This window comes from Puma concolor, chromosome A1, assembly GCF_028749965.1.
Source record: "Puma concolor isolate L17-30 chromosome A1, mPumCon1.1.hap2, whole genome shotgun sequence".
Classification (NCBI taxonomy): domain Eukaryota; kingdom Metazoa; phylum Chordata; class Mammalia; order Carnivora; family Felidae; genus Puma; species Puma concolor.
This window is the reverse complement of record NC_141667.1, coordinates 236825090-236841540: the sequence shown is the minus strand read 5'-3', so window position 1 is coordinate 236841540 and position 16451 is coordinate 236825090. Positions and strand designations below refer to the sequence as shown.

Below are 16451 nucleotides of genomic sequence, written 5' to 3'. Positions count from 1 at the left end.
TTCCCGCTAACATTGTACCTGTCCAGGACCTACCCAGAGAACATTCTCCAAAGATTTTAGAGCTGAAGCCTTGCCCATTCATTACAGTAGTTGCTATTTAATGCTGACCACTCGATCCCATAATTCACTGGACTGAAGACACTTGCCGGGAAAGTTTTTGGAGTATCTTGCTGTTGCTACTGTTTTTTTTTTTTTTTTTTTAAGTTTTCTTTATTTTGAGAGAGAGCACAAGCAAGGGAGGGGCAGAGAGAGAGGGAGAAAGAGAGAATCCCAAGCTGCTCTGCACTGTCAGCGTGTGGAGCCTGACGTGGGGCTCGAACGCATGAACCGTGAGATCATGGCCTGAGCCGAAATCAAGAGTCACTTAACCTAATGAGTTAAGTCAGTTAAGGACTCTTCACCAATTGAGCCACCTAGGCGTCCCCTGTTACTACTGTTCTTGTGGTTGTTATCATCATCATCATCATCATCATCATCATCATTATTATTATTGCCATTATTATTTCTGATAACTCTAGCTCTACAATAGCATCCCTGATTTTTTTCCCCTTGATTTCCTGTCCACCTACCTACCTGTCTACTGACCCATCTATTTATTTTGCCTTTTCTTTTGTCAATCTATTTCTTTGGCGTACATTTCTTCATTTACATACCCATAGATGTAACATTTCAAAAGATAAGTGCTTTCATAGACTTGCTACATTCACAGCCTAATAAAGACCTTCAGGGGCTTTTCTTCCCTATGCCTTTTGCTTTGTTTTCTTTTTGCTTTCCACTATTAACAACACTGAAAACCAGGCAGTGTTTTTACATACAGGTGCTTTTATTTATGAGAATAAATAGAATTTTTAGACGAAGTATATGCTTGTTTTTTATCTTAATACACATTGCCAGATGAAATTCCAGAAAGATTGTGACACTCTGACTTTTAAGCAGGGTATCTTTAATGCCAGTTAATCAGCTCAGACCTGATGTGCAAACCGGTAGATGATGATGTCATTGCCACTTCAGCAACAAACCATATGGCTGATTCATTTAATTATTCCCTCTCGGGTACTTTTCCCGTGTCAGTCCTCTACCAGGGGTCTTGGAAGAACAGGGTAAACCGAGGAACAGGTCCCCCCTTTCCCAAGTGAGGCAATCCTCTAAGTATGTCGGCTGTTAGCTGAGAACCTGAGTGCAGCAGGTCCGGCCCACTGAGATCGTGCAACGCGGCCAGGACCTCTAGACGGGAGTCTGTGCAATTAGCCAAGACGGTTACTGCGTTTTTGGCAGTGAGGCAGCAGTTAAAGCAAAGAAGGATCTTTTTCCAAGAAGGAAAAGCCATTTAATAAGTTTGAGTCAGTTTGCTCGTAACAGCGCTGCATTTGAGGACCAAAAACCCCAGGAGCTTGGCAAGTCACAGTGCTTGGCTGGTGTTCCCACCAACTCACCAAGTCTGAGGCCAGCCAGGCAGAACCTGGCTCCCTGTGCTTTGCCTGTATTCATTTAGTAACATTCCTAGTTAACAAGAACGTAAAGGCGGAGGAATCTTGCTCCCCATTAATCCAGAAGAGTGAAATGTAGTGGCTCTAAGCAAGCCGTGGTCCAGGGAGCTGTACATCGGAGGGGGGACATCGGGCCATCTGTTTGCATTGAGGGCTGTGTGTTGAGTGCATGTAGCTTGGAGCTTGTGGTCCCACCAAAAATGGCATTGATGTTTAGGAACTGGGCAGTGCTTGCTTTTTTGTACATGAATTTACCATTTGTGTACGGGTGCCCGGCGTGGAAGTCTGATTTTGTGCTGTGTCAGGGAACCACGGTGTACCAGTCTCATGAACGAATGAAACAGAAACTAAGTATGCTCGTATAAATTACTTGAAAACACTGTGTGTTCTCATACTTTTTCCGTTTCACCTAGGGAACTCTTGCCAAAACGAAATCAGGTTTGAGCCTTTACCACGTAAGGGAACACCAGCTCGTGGGTTTTGAAGTTAGGGGATGGATTTTTGTTTGTTTGTTTCGTTTATTTTGGTTTCACTTTTTTCTATTTTCTCCGCCAACTACTTCCAATGAAATAAACAGGTCCAATGGTGTAATGATGGATCATTTGAATGAAGGTTGAAATTGAATTGGAAATGTTGAGAATGAGCTTGTTTATACTTTTCAAAACTGCATCACCGCCTGCAACTGATAAAAATTAGCACAAACATAGCAAAAATCTTTAAGGAGACATGTGGCCAAGCCAGTGCCAACCTGGACAGAGTCGGAGCCCTGTTTAAAGGGAATATCCCCACATTCCACTAACCAAGGACGTTAGTCTGAAGTAAAGATTACAATTTTTCACATGGTTCAGGATCGCTTGGAACAAAGGTTAATGCCAGGAAAGAGAAGGTCGATTTCTCAGGACTTTTCCCCCTTATTGTATATTTTCTGCAACGTGAGTGTCTTAGCTACACGAAATTCACTCTCAGTCTTTAGGGTGATTCCTCATTCGTGATTTATAAAGTTAGGTTTCTGACATAAGGATCTACCTTTGTGAAGTTCTGGATTCGTATCCGGTGCCGCGGTGGCCTCTCGAGAACAGCGCCTGTGGTTCAAGGCCAGGGGAGAGTTCCCCAAAAAGAAGTGAAGCTTTTTTCATCCACACCCCGTCAGCACAAATCTAAGCATGGCTTCGCGTAGTCTGTCACGTATCATTGTTTTGCCTCTAATAAACATCTGTTTACATCGAGATTTCTAAGTTATATCAGTTTGACCTAATAAATGTATTTTTCATCCAGTAGTGGCACTGTTGACATTTTGGACCAGGTAATTCTTTGTTGTAGGGAGCCGTCCTGGGCACGGTAGGATATTTAGCCGAATCTTTCGCCTCTACCCGCGAGATGCCAATAGAACCCTTACAGAGGTCTGCAGACATTGTCAGTGTCCTTAGAGACAAAAATCAACCCTAGCTGAGAATTACCGCTTGAAATAGTTATGTAAATAAAACATGAACATGTTCTTAAAACGTTGGGACTGGTACAAGAGGTAGGAGACGCCACACCTCCTGTTGAAGAACACTGCTACTACCAGAAGATAATGGATATTAAGTTTCTTATGTGACCTCCAGAAAGTTACCATGTAAAATCTGTGCCCTACCGTCTATTCTGTACTGTCGTGACCTTTCAGCATATACCTTGATATTTTTCATTTTAATACATCCGTGAGACTTTGGTATTAAAGCACTTACAGTTTTATATTACTCTTTTTTAATGTTTTATTTTTTATTTTTGAGAGAGACAGAATGCACACAAGTTACACGGGGCGGGGGGGTGGGGGGGGGTGCAGAGAGAGACCACGTTGGAGGATCCAAAGCGGGCTCTACACTGACAGCACTGAACCCAGTGTGGGGCTTGAACTCACGAACTGTGAGATCATGACCTGAGCTGAAGTTGGATGCTCAGCTGACTGAGCCACCCAGGCACCCCTCACATTACTCTTTCTAACGTCTGCACAGTGTCGCATTGTTACAGATGAACCATAATTCATTTAGCTGTCAGTGCACAATGTAGGTTCTAATTTTTTTATCCTTCCAAATACCACAGTAAACCTGCTTGTATTTTCATGTTGAATACTATGTGATTACAGATATAAGATACAATCCAGAGTATATCCCTAAAAATGGAACCCCTAGGTCAGAGGAAAAGTACATTAAATGTATTTGTGGACAGTGCTCTCTACGTTAGCATCTGGCTATGAGGGTAGCTATTTCCCCACATTATCAAACTTTTATTTTTTTTTTTTATTTTTTTTTAAATATTTTTTTCAACTTTTTTATTTATTTTTTTTGGGACAGAGAGAGACAGAGCATGAATGGGGGAGGGGCAGAGAGAGAGGGAGACACAGAATCGGAAACAGGCTCCAGGCTCTGAGCCATCAGCCCAGAGCCCGACGCGGGGCTCGAACTCGCGGACCGCGAGATCGTGACCTGGCTGAAGTCGGACGCTTAACCGACTGCGCCACCCAGGCGCCCCAAACTTTTAAATCTTTGCGCGTGATATCCCTGTGTTTATATCATAAAAAGTGAGATTTCCTGTATTTATAAGTTGTTTTTTGTCCACCGTGATCACATTGTATCTGTTCTTTGCCTATTTTCCTAACAGCTTATTGGGCATTTTCTTTCCCATTTGTAGGAACTCTTTATGTATTAAGGAAATTAGTCCTTTGTCTTCATAGATGTTACAAAAATGTTTGAACGAGTTATTCCTTTTCTTTCAAGTTTATTAATATTTTTTCTATAGAAATCGTTTCAAATTTAGCCCTCCTTTTGTACAATTTCTGAGTTTAAGGTCTCCAGAGAGTTTCACATACGAAAGCACTTTTCCCCCGTTTTCTCTTAATTCTTTGAATTTGGTTTTTTATGTTGAAATAGGCCATCCGTAATTAACTTGAGTATACAGAGTGAGAGCAAAATACCGCATAATTTTTTTCTAAATAGTATATCATGCTGTGAACAAAATTCCTTCATATTTGGGCGCAAAACACTAAAACTAGATTCATACTTGGTGCTTGCAAAGAACCAAGGAGAAGCCATGCTGTCAGGATAGCAGGCAAAGACCTTCCTGGTCTGTAGGGCTTTGGAAGTCAGGGTTGTGAATTTGTGGTTATTCAAATAGTATCTCTTTCACGTGTTACTCTGTACACAGCACATATTTTAATTTTTTTAATCCACCAGGCATTAAAATTTTTTTGTATTATTAATACCACAGACACACTTAGTATTACTTCCGTCATTGCGTTTTCATCGTGTTTTGGGCTCTTAATGTTTCCTTTGTTTCTGTCTTTGCCTAAGCTTCTTGTCATGCTTTGTTTTGCTAAGGACATGTCAGCATTCCCACTGGCCTCTGGTATTGTCTACTGCTGGAGAGGAGTGATCTTTCCCCTTGTAGGTTAACTGCTTTTTCCGCCAAAATATAAGAAGAATCGATCTTTCAAAATTTTAACCCATTAATTGACATATCAGAATGTGGGTAGCTGTGGATCTCTCTTTATCTGTGGTTTTGTTTCCTGGAGACAAATGGTGCTCACTCTGTTGGCTGAGCAAGGTATTGGAATATTTCAGAATTTTTCTTTTATTATATCTTCGAACATTTTGTTCTCTATCCTACTTGTGCCTTTATGTTTTTCTAAGGTACACCCTTTTGGAATTTTCCAGTTATCTTTGAGAGATTGTCAGCTCTTACAATGAACGTTAACCTTTTGTGCTTTGACATTTGTTCTCCCAAGCCCTCCCCACCGCCATCCGTGGGTGTGCTGTGGGCACTTTCAGTTCTGGGTGCCTCCCCCTTTACAAAGTGCCTTTAACCTGCAACATTGACTTTGTCTTGCTTGCTTCCTCCTTTGATAGCTTATACATCTTACTTTAGCTCTTGTTTCAATGAAAAGCCACATTTTCTTTAGCTCTTTTATGCCTGTCAAGAACATTCAAGATATTCTTCTGCCCCGTGACCTGGTTTTTTCAGTAAAGATTATTTCATATTCATGTCGTGTATAATGTATGACATTATATATTTTATATGTATATAGTTATACATAATTATATGTAATATGCAATGTCATACATAACGTATACATATTCTTTCATAAACGCATGTTTTCCTTATTATTTTGTGAGCATATCTAGGGGGCAGGGGCTGCAAAATTGTCTCAGAGCGCTTGCTCGTCAAAGGTTCTGCCTCATCTACATTGGTCAGCTGTCATTTTGCATCAGTAAGCCCCCCCCCCCCCCCGTCTCTTCCTCTTGGGCGAGTTGGAGGGCGATGTGTCTCACAGTGAGTGTCTGCATGTTACGGGTTTTCTGTTGGACGAATTTGCATTTCTTTCTTTTCGGGTTCCCTCCATCAGTGCCTGCCAAGTTGTCAGCCATTTCTGCTCCCAACTTGACCCTGCCATCCTCCTCGCTCGCTTCTTGGGGGGAAACGGCATAGGTGTGTACATTGTCCTTCAACCTCAGTTTGCTTGCTGTGGTGAATGGGACAAGGGACCTCAGCCGTGACTTGTCCCTGCCTGTAGATTTCTCCCTTGAACGTTTTCTTTTAATGTTTTGTTTATTTTTGAGAGCAAGAGAGACAGAGCGTGAGTGGGGGAGGGGCAGAGAGCGAGGGAGACGCGGAATCCGAAGCAGGCTCCAGGCTCTGAGCTGTCAGCATAGAGCCCGACGCGGGGTTCGAACCCATGAACTGTGAGATCATGACCTGAGTTGAAGTCGGATGCTTAACCGACCGAGCCACCCAGGGGCCCCTAGATTTCTCCCTTTAAATGAGAGTTGGTCAGCGATTTCTTGGATTGTTGCCCTGTTTCCTGGAAAATTTTTTACTCTGTAGGTATATTACTCTGCTGTTGGCAGTCCCCCTTGTTTGAGCCTATCTTGTATTATTTCTATGCTGTGTCATGTGTAGTTTTAATAAAGGCTATCCTATAGTTTCATTGAAAAGAGCTGATTCTGGGGTGCCTGGGTGGCTCAGCCAGTTAAGCGTCTGACTCTTGATTTCAGCTCAGGTCATGATCTCGCAGTTCTTGAGATCAAGGCCCGCATCAGGCTCTGTGCTAATAGCACAGAGTCTGCTTGGGATTCTCTCTCTCCCTCTCTCTCTTCCCTTCCCTCCCCAAAATAAATAAGTAAACAATAAAAAAAATAGCCATTTGCTATTTTCAATTACTTTTGCTGTTTTCAGTTGATATTAGGAGAGGGGAGAGCGGTAGAAATATCACTACCTTCAACAAAAGAATATAAATCAACAGAATTAAGCAATATAATAATTCAGTGTTCATTAGATATTTATCAGTGTTTGCTCACTTATTTGAATAGGAGAATGTAAAAGTATAATACAGTCTTGGGAAAATAAAGTGAAAACTCTTGAAACAGTTTACAAATATGCTTGAATCAGATGTGGACCCAGGCTCTCCTCACACTAAAAGTTTGGCTGAACTATTGATTACCAAGGCCTCGAGTGGTTGGAAAGCAGTGTGATTGGAATTGTTGTTTTAGGGACAGCTGATATTCGGACAGGTGTTGTAAAAATATTCTGAGTGCAGAACACAGCATAAACTTCTGATTCTTAGTTCCCTGTCAGTGTTTCTTGACAGAGAACAGCCAGGCCTCATGGGGGCCTCTTGGGAGACAGTTGGATTTAAGAGTGAATAAGCGTGTGGGAGGACTTTTGAGGGTCCGCAAGGTCAGCAAGCTTATCTTAGATTTAGGAGGGATCCCTAGCAGTTTTTTGAACTAGGGGATGAGATAATCAAAGCTATGCTTAAGAACACTTCATCTGGCAATTGAATTGAGGTGTATTTCATTCGACCCTGTTGGGACTCGGTGAATCCTTTGTACTAGCTATCGCATTCCGTACAGTTGTGCAACATAGGCAACAGTTCCTTTCTCGAGAAGCTGATTTTGAAAAATCAGACTCGGCAAAATTTTCGTAGCAGAGTTGGTCTCAACTCTTATTATCATGGGGTAGCTCTTCTGTGTTGCCAGTGTATTTCTCCCATAGTAATGGATTCAGTCTGTCATGATTTTATACCACTAAGGTGAATTCTGTGATTCCCGTGGGATGCTTTAAAGTCTAGCCCCAGATCACTGGAATCCTGTTGTATCCCGTAAATTTACATGACTTTTGAAACAGCAGCATGTTGTATTCCGTTCTTCCATATTCGCTCCCTTCTAAATCAGGGTTTTGTCCATCCTCGCGATGGCTCACCCCTTTTCTGTTGCACTCTCATTGCTGCACATCTTCTCCTGGTTATGCCCGTCTGATGGCTTCTTCTCTAACATATTTTTATCCCCTGGTATTTTGCTCTGCAGTTGTTTTTATGTCAGTCTTGCTTAATCAATTAGAATTATAGTCTACTTGAAGACATAAATAATCGTCTACATTTTATTTATTTATACACCCATGTTACTCAAGAAGATGATTTGAGCATGTTCCTTTTGTATTACTGTGTTTTGACCTTTGCTGAGGTGGTGGACGTTTGATTGAGGAGGGTCACTATTTTATGAGCTAAGAACATAAGTGACCAACAGAGGGGTTTTTGTTGTTTTTTTATTTATGGTTTTTATCTGTTTGAAAGTCCTACAAAGATAAATCACCTTTATCAAATCAACTCCATGGGGAAAAAGAACACGAATTCTGAGACTCTTCCAGTCAATGAGAAAGCGTTGCCACGAAACATATTCGACGTAAATGAAATATAAGTTGCTTTTCTGTAAAGATGTACATATTACCTCTTAAAATTGATGTATGCGTTAAATATAAATTTTCCTTAAAATACCAGTACCCGTAATATCGGGAACTTGTTTTTTATGGAAGAACGACCACCACGTCCTGTGGCTCTTTATCCCTCAGCAGCTGTGTCCAGCTGGTGGTCCACATTCCCCCCACTCCTTCTTCAGTGAATGGAAACATTTAGGTCAATATTGATATAAAACTTCTTGAACTTTCTTCTCTTTCAGCTTTGGTTCGCCTTTGTTAATGGATTTTCTGGGCAGATTTTATTTGAACGCTGGTGCATCGGCTTGTACAATGTGGTAAGCATTCCCTATCTCTATCTGATAGCATGCGAAACTTCAGTGACATTCCTTTACTGTTTACGTCTGGGAAGTGTATCTAAGTCAATCATCTGTATACATAGCGGGCAGCACAAATACATCTTTAGAGCCTTTGTTGCTGCGACACATCCCGCAGAAGCCCAAGCTCTCCACACATGGTTTCAATCATAGCAGATCATTCTTGAATAACCCCATGAAATTATTAACCCATATATCTTGATAATAGACCCTTGTTACCTCCTGACTAAATGCCTGCACAACATTTCCTTGTTTTTAGCTCAAGTAAAAATTTCTGAGCTACATCTAAGCCTATTCCGCTTCGTAATTTTATTTCTGAATTCTTAAACATAGATAATGCATGTAGAGTATGTAACCCGGTGTCCATTTTGTCCTTCTTAGAAGAGTATCTGTCCTTGTGGGAGAATGTTGTCTTCCACAGCTAGTGCTGCAATAATGAACGCTGACTTCCAGCTCCCATGGGGAATGATAATCGGCTTGCTTGGCATTTTTCATGATTTTAGAGTTCTTTTTTCATTACCTCACTGTAGTGGATTCAAACGCTAGAAAGAAATAGAAGCCATAAGCCCAAATGGCGAAGTATAGCTACTTAGCTGTTTGTTTTTCTGGCAGGAAGAACCAGGGTGCTGTAGCCTGGTGCTCTAGAGACCCCGGTACGCAACATCACGAGTTGCGCTTTCCCACTTCTTTTGGACGCTAACTCTGGCATCGCCTGCCCTGTGGGAGTTTATAGTCAGACACAGCCATCATAGGAAGCTACAGATGGAGCTTACCAGACATACAGTGTACATTGTAGGGCTATAAATATTTATACCTTGTATATACATTTTTGGCTGGATGTTCTAGTCACCGGCTCACACAATCTTTTTTTTTTTTTCTTCTTTTTCAGTAGCTACCATGCAAGGTTCCAGGTATAAAATGCTGCATTTGATAGGTTGCCCCAGCCCTGTGTAGCTTGACGGGATAAGAGGGTCAAATGGGTAGACTAAGCTGCCACTGGGCCTGAGTTCAGATCTTATCTTGGGTTTAAACAGTCTTGGTGAGTTAGTCGGTGTGCTGCTAGCTGCTAAGTATGCTGGCACATTTATTGCTAACACGTAGGCTCAAAAGGCAAAGGTGACAGGTGGTGAGAGTGGGGACGAATCAATGCCCGTTTCTCACCTGTGCTGGAACAGCTGTTCTAACTCACCTACCACATGGATAGCGGCTCAAAGACCTCCCCTCGGACAGATTGCTAACTTTGCAGGACCTAAAACTGTTTGGGGCAGATGAAAATTAGCCTCTGCTCCATAATGATTTAGTGCTGGAAGGGGCCACATCCATGCCCGCATACGGATTTATAAATAGGAAGCTGAGACCCGTGAGACTCTGCTTGAGAGCTAAGGACTGGTGTAGTGTCGCCTGGTTGGATGATGCGTGGAGGTCAGCCCCCCTTTTGTGTTCAGGCCTGAGAGCTGGATTCTTCACTTAGCTGTGTGCAGCCGTGGACAATTCACATCAGTCCAACAAACTTGCGTTGAGGGCCTGCTATGCATAAGATGCTGATAGGCTTGGACAGTGTTGTTCAGAATGTGGTCCTCGCACCGCTTAACCAGGATTTGTGTGAAGATGCGGACGCCTGAGCCCCATCAGAGCTTCTCAGAGATAGAACACAAAAGTTTGAACACAGTTTTTTTAAGGATGGTTGTGCATATGAAAGGTTACGACCCACGGTGACCTTTGATCCCTAGGGCTGGGGATGTGTTGTGTGCTCTTTGTGTCCCCCAGACTATAGAAAGGAGGATATGGCACTAGAGAAGGAAATTTCAAGGTAAAATGGCCCTGCACGTCTGTCACTAAGACCACAGCACAGGTGTTGGAGGGAGCCACCATGCAGAGCTGGGACAGTCAAGGATCTGTGAAGTCAGAGGGGTTCTGGCCTCCAGAAGTCAGTCGTGCTGGAAGGGCCAAACCTTTTGAGAACATGGAAGTTTGTCTCCATAGAAATTGTTTTGGTAACTTTTTAAAAAAAAAATTTTTTTAATGTTTATTTTTGAGAGAGAGAGAGAGACAGAGCACTAGTGGGGGAGGGGCAGAGAGAGAGAGAGAGAGAGACAGAATCCAAAGCAGGCTCCAGGCTCTGAGCTGTCAGCACAGAGCCCGACACGGGGCTCGAACTCACAGACCATGAGACCATGACCTGAGCCAAAGTCGGACGCCCAACCAGCTGAGCTACCCAGGCCCCCCTGTTCTGGTAATTTTTGTTTGAAATAAATGGAAACTAAGAGAAATATTGCAAAAAGAGTACAAAGAACTCCTGTATTCACATTCATCGATTATTACCATTTTGCCCTCATTTGCATTTCTCTCTCCTTACGCGTGCATATGTGCAAACGCCCGCCAAGGGCACGCATGCACACACCCACAAGCACGCATGTGCATGCACGCACCCCCACAGGCCCTCATGCATACGCACACACCAACACAATTATTTTTGAACCAGTTGAAAATAAGACATCAGGCTTCTTACTGCTTAATGCTTTGGAACACAGTTGCTAAGACCATTCTCTTATATAACCACAGTATAATGATCAAAATCTAAAATTTAGAATGGATATGGTACTATTCTCTGATCCTTATTAGTTCATATTCCAATTTTGCCATTGTTGTTCCAATAATGTCCTAGTTAGCAGATTTTTTTTTTTTTCTCCACTCCTGCCTCAGTGCACAAAGCCAGTACAAGGGTCTCTGAGTTTGGGACAGTTTGGGACGTCTGAGACGTTCACGAGTGACCCCTATGTTGGGCTGGATTTCCTCTTTCCATTTTCTCCAAACAGCATTTCTGTCTTAATTTTTCTTCTTCTGTGTATGCTCTTTAGATTTGATTCCCCGGGCCAGCTAAGGTAGCGAGTCATGGTTTGTCATAGCAGATTAAATAGCATAAAAACTGACCTGAAACTCTGAAATCTCTCCAAATAATGAATGAATGCCATCCATTGGATTCCCATCGTATCTGTAGTCAGATTTCTACGTCCTTTTATTTTATAGTGACAAGAACCACCATGGTCAGATGGATTTCAGCTAGGTTTCATCTCTTACTTTATTGAGGTAGCTCTTAATGTGCTTTAAACTGTTTGAAAAATTATCTTATTTAATCCTATCAAGCCAGCATCATTTGAAGGAAAAAACTATGGGCCAGCCTCATTTGTAAACAGAAATACAAAAATTCTAAATAAATTATCAGCAAATAGAGTTCAAGAGTGCATCAAAAGAGTAAAATATTTGACCAAGTAGGATTTATTTCAGGAATACAGGAGGTTCAAAATTTTTAAATCTTTCTAAATATCAACAAAAGAAAAAAGAAAAACATGATCCCATCAGTGGATGCGGAGACAGTATTCGAGGCAAGTCAGGTGCCACTCCCCAAATAAGGACTCTTAAGTAAAATGGGAAAGAAAGAAGCCAATCAACTATAATCCAGACTATTTATTAAAAAAAAAACACAGTAGCATATTACCATAAATGGTAAAATTCTTAAACTATTTCATTTTAAATAAGAAATTAGTCAGGGATGCCTGAAATCACTATATAATTCAGCACTGGTTTTGGAATTTTCAGCAATTGCCAGGAAAATTTAAAAACTATTACTAGAAAAAAAAAATGACTTCTGTGCTTATACAAATATGCACACAAAAAGTGGCCTTTTCAATGTGTTCACATATGGCTGTATATCTATAAAACCCCAAACATATCAATAAATACTAGAATTATAAGAGAATTCATAAGGTGACTAGATCCATAACCAATAACTTCTTTCTATCCTAACGATCGACAGCTTTTTCAACTCTAGCAAAGGAGGCTTAGAAATGGAAAGGACTAGTAATTCCTTTCATATACATTGTGTAGGAGTAATTTTTATAGTACCAAATAGAAAAAGAAATCCAAAACCTTACTGAAGTATACAAAATAGAGGAGAACAGCTGGCAAGGGATATTATTCTCTTGTATGAGAAGACAGTGTCCTAAAAAAAAAAAAAAAAAAAAAAAAAACTCCTCTAAACTGATACATAAATATGTGTATTCCAAATAGAATCCCAGTGATTGGGGCCGGGGGAGGGGGGGGAAGTTGCTCAAAATGATATCGAAGTATAAGTGAAATTAACAAGTACTTGACAACAAATACGCAGAGTACAAAAAAGGAAATCACAAGGGTCAACTTCTTGTCACTAAACATCAGACAATATTGGGGTGCCTGGGCGGCTCAGTTGGTTGAGTGACCGACTTTGGCTCAGGTCGTGATCTCATGGCTCATGAGTTCAAGCCCCGCATCAGGCTCTGTGCTGACAGCTCAGAGCCTGGAGCCTGCTTCAGATTCTGTGTCTCCCTCTCTCTCTGCCCCTCCCCCTCTCACTCTCTGTCTCTCTGTCTCTGTCTCTCTCAAAGAATAAATAAACATTACAAAAAATTTCTTTTTTAAACTTCAGACAATACTATAAACCTGTTGTAACCAAATCAATATGATCCTTACATGAAACTGCACCAATAAGAGAATCCAGAAGTAAATTCCAGTTTGGGATTCCAGATCTACAATATGTGAGAATTAAATAAACGTCAAAGGTGCTATTTTAGGAAGAGTTTGGATTAATTGTGTTCTGACAACTGGCTCTTTATTTGGAAAAAATAAAATAAAATTGGATGCCTATCTTATACCACATAGATAAATAAATTCCAGATACGTTAAGACTTACATGTGGAAAGTGAAACTGTAAGATTCCTGCAAGAAATTCCTAAAAACTTTGATGACAATAATTGGGCACCCAAAGCTATTCTTGACCGTAGAAAACTTAAGCGCTTTTATATGACAAGAGAAACCATAAAGAAAGCCAGGAGACAAAGAGTGCATCTGGATTAAAGACAGAGTTGGTATCTGTTATACTCCAAGTACTCTTAAAAAGTGGATAAACCACAAGTAGAAAATGGACAAAGGACCTGACTAGACCGTTCACAGAATTGCAAACCCAAATGTCCAACAAATATATAAAAACACGCTGACACGTGTTGGTAGTCAGGGAAATGTAAGTTACCTTTTAGGTAAGAATTAATATCTTTAATTTTTAGCCTGGAGGATATTAAATGTAACACCCAGTGCTGCTGGGGAAGCAGGGACATGATTACTGTTGTCCTTCACGAAGGGAAAGGTAAATGATTGGAAACTTTTTTGGAAACCACTGAGCAAATGTCTTGTAAAATTTAACATGTATCTTTTTACCCTGCAACCCTATTTCTGGGAATCCTTCCCACAGAAATAAAAGATAAAGGTATCTTTGTTATGATACATTACGGACGTTTATTACGTAATGTGTGCGGAAACAAAGGAATACCTATCTGTAGGCGAATGGCTGAAAAAATACGGAGCCTCCGTATTATGAATCACTGTGTGGGGGGACAAATACTGCTTTAGTGTCAAACCCAGGGGACGTGTGAAGCATCCCATGATGTATTGTTTTGCGAGAAAAATACGAAGAAAAATTTGTTTCTATAAAACAGAGAATGGGGGCGCATGGGTGGCTCCCTCGGTTAAGCATCCGACTTCGTCTCAGGTCATGATCTCACAGTTTGTGAGTTGGAGCCTTGCATCGAGCCCTGTGCTGACAGCTCAGAGCCTGGAGCCTGCTTCAGATTCTGTGACTCCCTCTCTCTCTGCCCCTCCCCTGCTCATGCGCTCTCTCACTGTCTCTCTCTCTCTCTCAAAAATAAGTAAACATTAAAAAGAATTTAAAAAACAACGACAACAAAGAATGATCTATGTGTGTGGTGTGTTAAAGCAGGGTGAGAATATGATAGGTCCTACTGGGGGGTTGGCCACTGGTGAAGGGGGGACGATGTGAAGTGGGTAGAAAGTCCCATAAAAAAGGAAAAGAAGCAGTAAGGACGGTAACATGAAGCACGCGTGAAAGCACATATAAGCGGAACAACGGGGGTGGGTGGACGTACAGCTGTGCACGGGTTCTGAGATGTTGGCTGGGAGCACCTCCTTTAAACAGATAACTTGTATTATTGTGAGAGGGCCGAGTGCCAGCCCTCTCGATCCTCTTATCCTTGAAATCTGGAGGAGGTTGAGACCCCCAGGGCCATTTTCCTTTCTGCTCCAGGGTGAACGAGGATCATGGGAGTTTTGTGGGCCTTATTCCACCACATCTCTGATTGTTTTATCCTAATAGATTTGGAAAAGGCTTTTTTATCTGGACTCGGGCTCCGGGTAGCTGGTGACACAGAGCTCTCAGAGACACGCATCCAGTTCCCACGGGCCTGAGAGTTTGCTGGCTTTGTAGGCAGGGATTTGCTCGGTGCTGATGCTGAGCAGTGAGTGACCCGGCCTGTGACCTCTTCCCAGAACCACGTAAGAGAATGGCCTTCCTTTCCAGGCTGAAATGGCATGCCGAGTCCCAATTTCTTCTTTAGGATCTGGCTTTCTCTTTCCCAGACACAGTCAGGAGCGTGCCAGTCCCCTGTAGATTACAGGTAAGGGTCGTGGTCTCATCAGGCACCAGGAGCCCCGTTGTCGTGGCAGGTTGCTCTGTCTCCTTCCCAGCCTCGTCTTGTGCCACGTCCTCAGCCAGCCACCGTGCCGGAAGTCTCAGGAGTCCTCACCCCACCCCCGAACGTGCCACCTGTGTTCCTACCTGAAGCTTGGCGAGGGGTGCTCGTTTGACGGGAGTGTTCCCTTCTGCGCCCCTCTCCCCGGCCTCCCTCTTCATCCCGCCAAATCCTGTAGGTCCAGTACCTTACAGGTCAGGCACTCTTTGTCCCCGGAACCCTTTCCTGACTTTCCCTTCTCCTTCCCCATCATCTCCCCCATGAGTAGTTTCGCAGAGCACCGACTCGTAGGTGTTTATTTATACGCGGGCTGCCTGCCGCCCGTCTCCAGCCCTGCAGTAGACAGAGCTCCTGCGGGTCAGGGACCTGCTGCTTTTCCTCCTCCTTCTATACATATTCCTGGTGCTTATCACGGCGTCTGGCCCATAATTCATTCCCAAGAAATGTCTGTCAGATGAATAAATGGGTGAAGTACTTCGTGCTTCCTGAAATTTGAGTATAAAATCAGGATGGGAAGTTGTAAAATCGTGCCTCGGCGACGCTAACAGGAAGGCACAGCACCCCACAAAGCCACCGAAACCACCGCTCGCTTGACAAAGGAAGGTAGTTGTTAATTGAACGTGGTTTCTTAGCTAATCAGATATTTATGGTGTTGTGTTTCGCGTCCAGTGCATTCGTTTTATGCTGATGGAGTAACAAGTAAAAACGGTCTCTCGTGTATTCTCTTTGTTTGGAGGGTGCCTGGGGAGCTGTGAATCACTGAGGCTCAGGTCTGGACTTGACTGAAAATTAAGTCATCATTCCGTGGAAGCGAAACACTCGGGAAGGCCAATTTTAATGGCTCGTTGTTCTCCACACAGATTTTCACAGCGTTGCCACCCTTCACCCTGGGAATCTTCGAGAGGTCTTGCACCCAGGAGAGCATGCTCAGGTTCCCACAGCTCTACAAGATCACCCAGAACGCGGAAGGCTTCAACACAAAGGTAAATGATGCTCGCCCACAGTCGTCGCCTCAGAAGCGCGTAAGCAGCGCGCTTCATCTTCCGGCTCTAGTTACCTGCCTGAGAGGTCAGAGAGAACATTTGAGAAGAGTTGAGGACCCAGCCTTCTCCAAAGTATAGCCAGCCGGTGAATTCCAGATGCTGAGTCGGAAAGGAAGCTTCCGCGTTGCACGTTCAGTTCCTGTTTGCTGACTCCTTTGCTCTTGTCCCCGTGTGCCTTTGACATTGATCTGGCCAGCGGCGCCCATGGCCCTGGGTCCTGTGGGATCAGAGACTCCCCTTCCCTTC

General features: G+C 42.7%; 1 protein-coding gene across 9 annotated transcripts in view; it reads left to right on the top strand.

Moving 5' to 3' along the window:
- The window catches only part of ATP8A2 (ATPase phospholipid transporting 8A2), a 651437-nt gene that overhangs the window by 435257 nt on the left and 199729 nt on the right, over positions 1-16451 (top strand). For all 9 annotated transcript variants that reach the window (XM_086715021.1, XM_086715056.1, XM_086715049.1 and 6 more), the window contains 2 exons: positions 8474-8548; positions 16023-16145. In XM_086715021.1, the coding sequence (XP_086571147.1) occupies positions 8474-8548; positions 16023-16145 (198 nt within the window). The remainder of the gene's footprint in view (positions 1-8473; positions 8549-16022; positions 16146-16451) is intronic.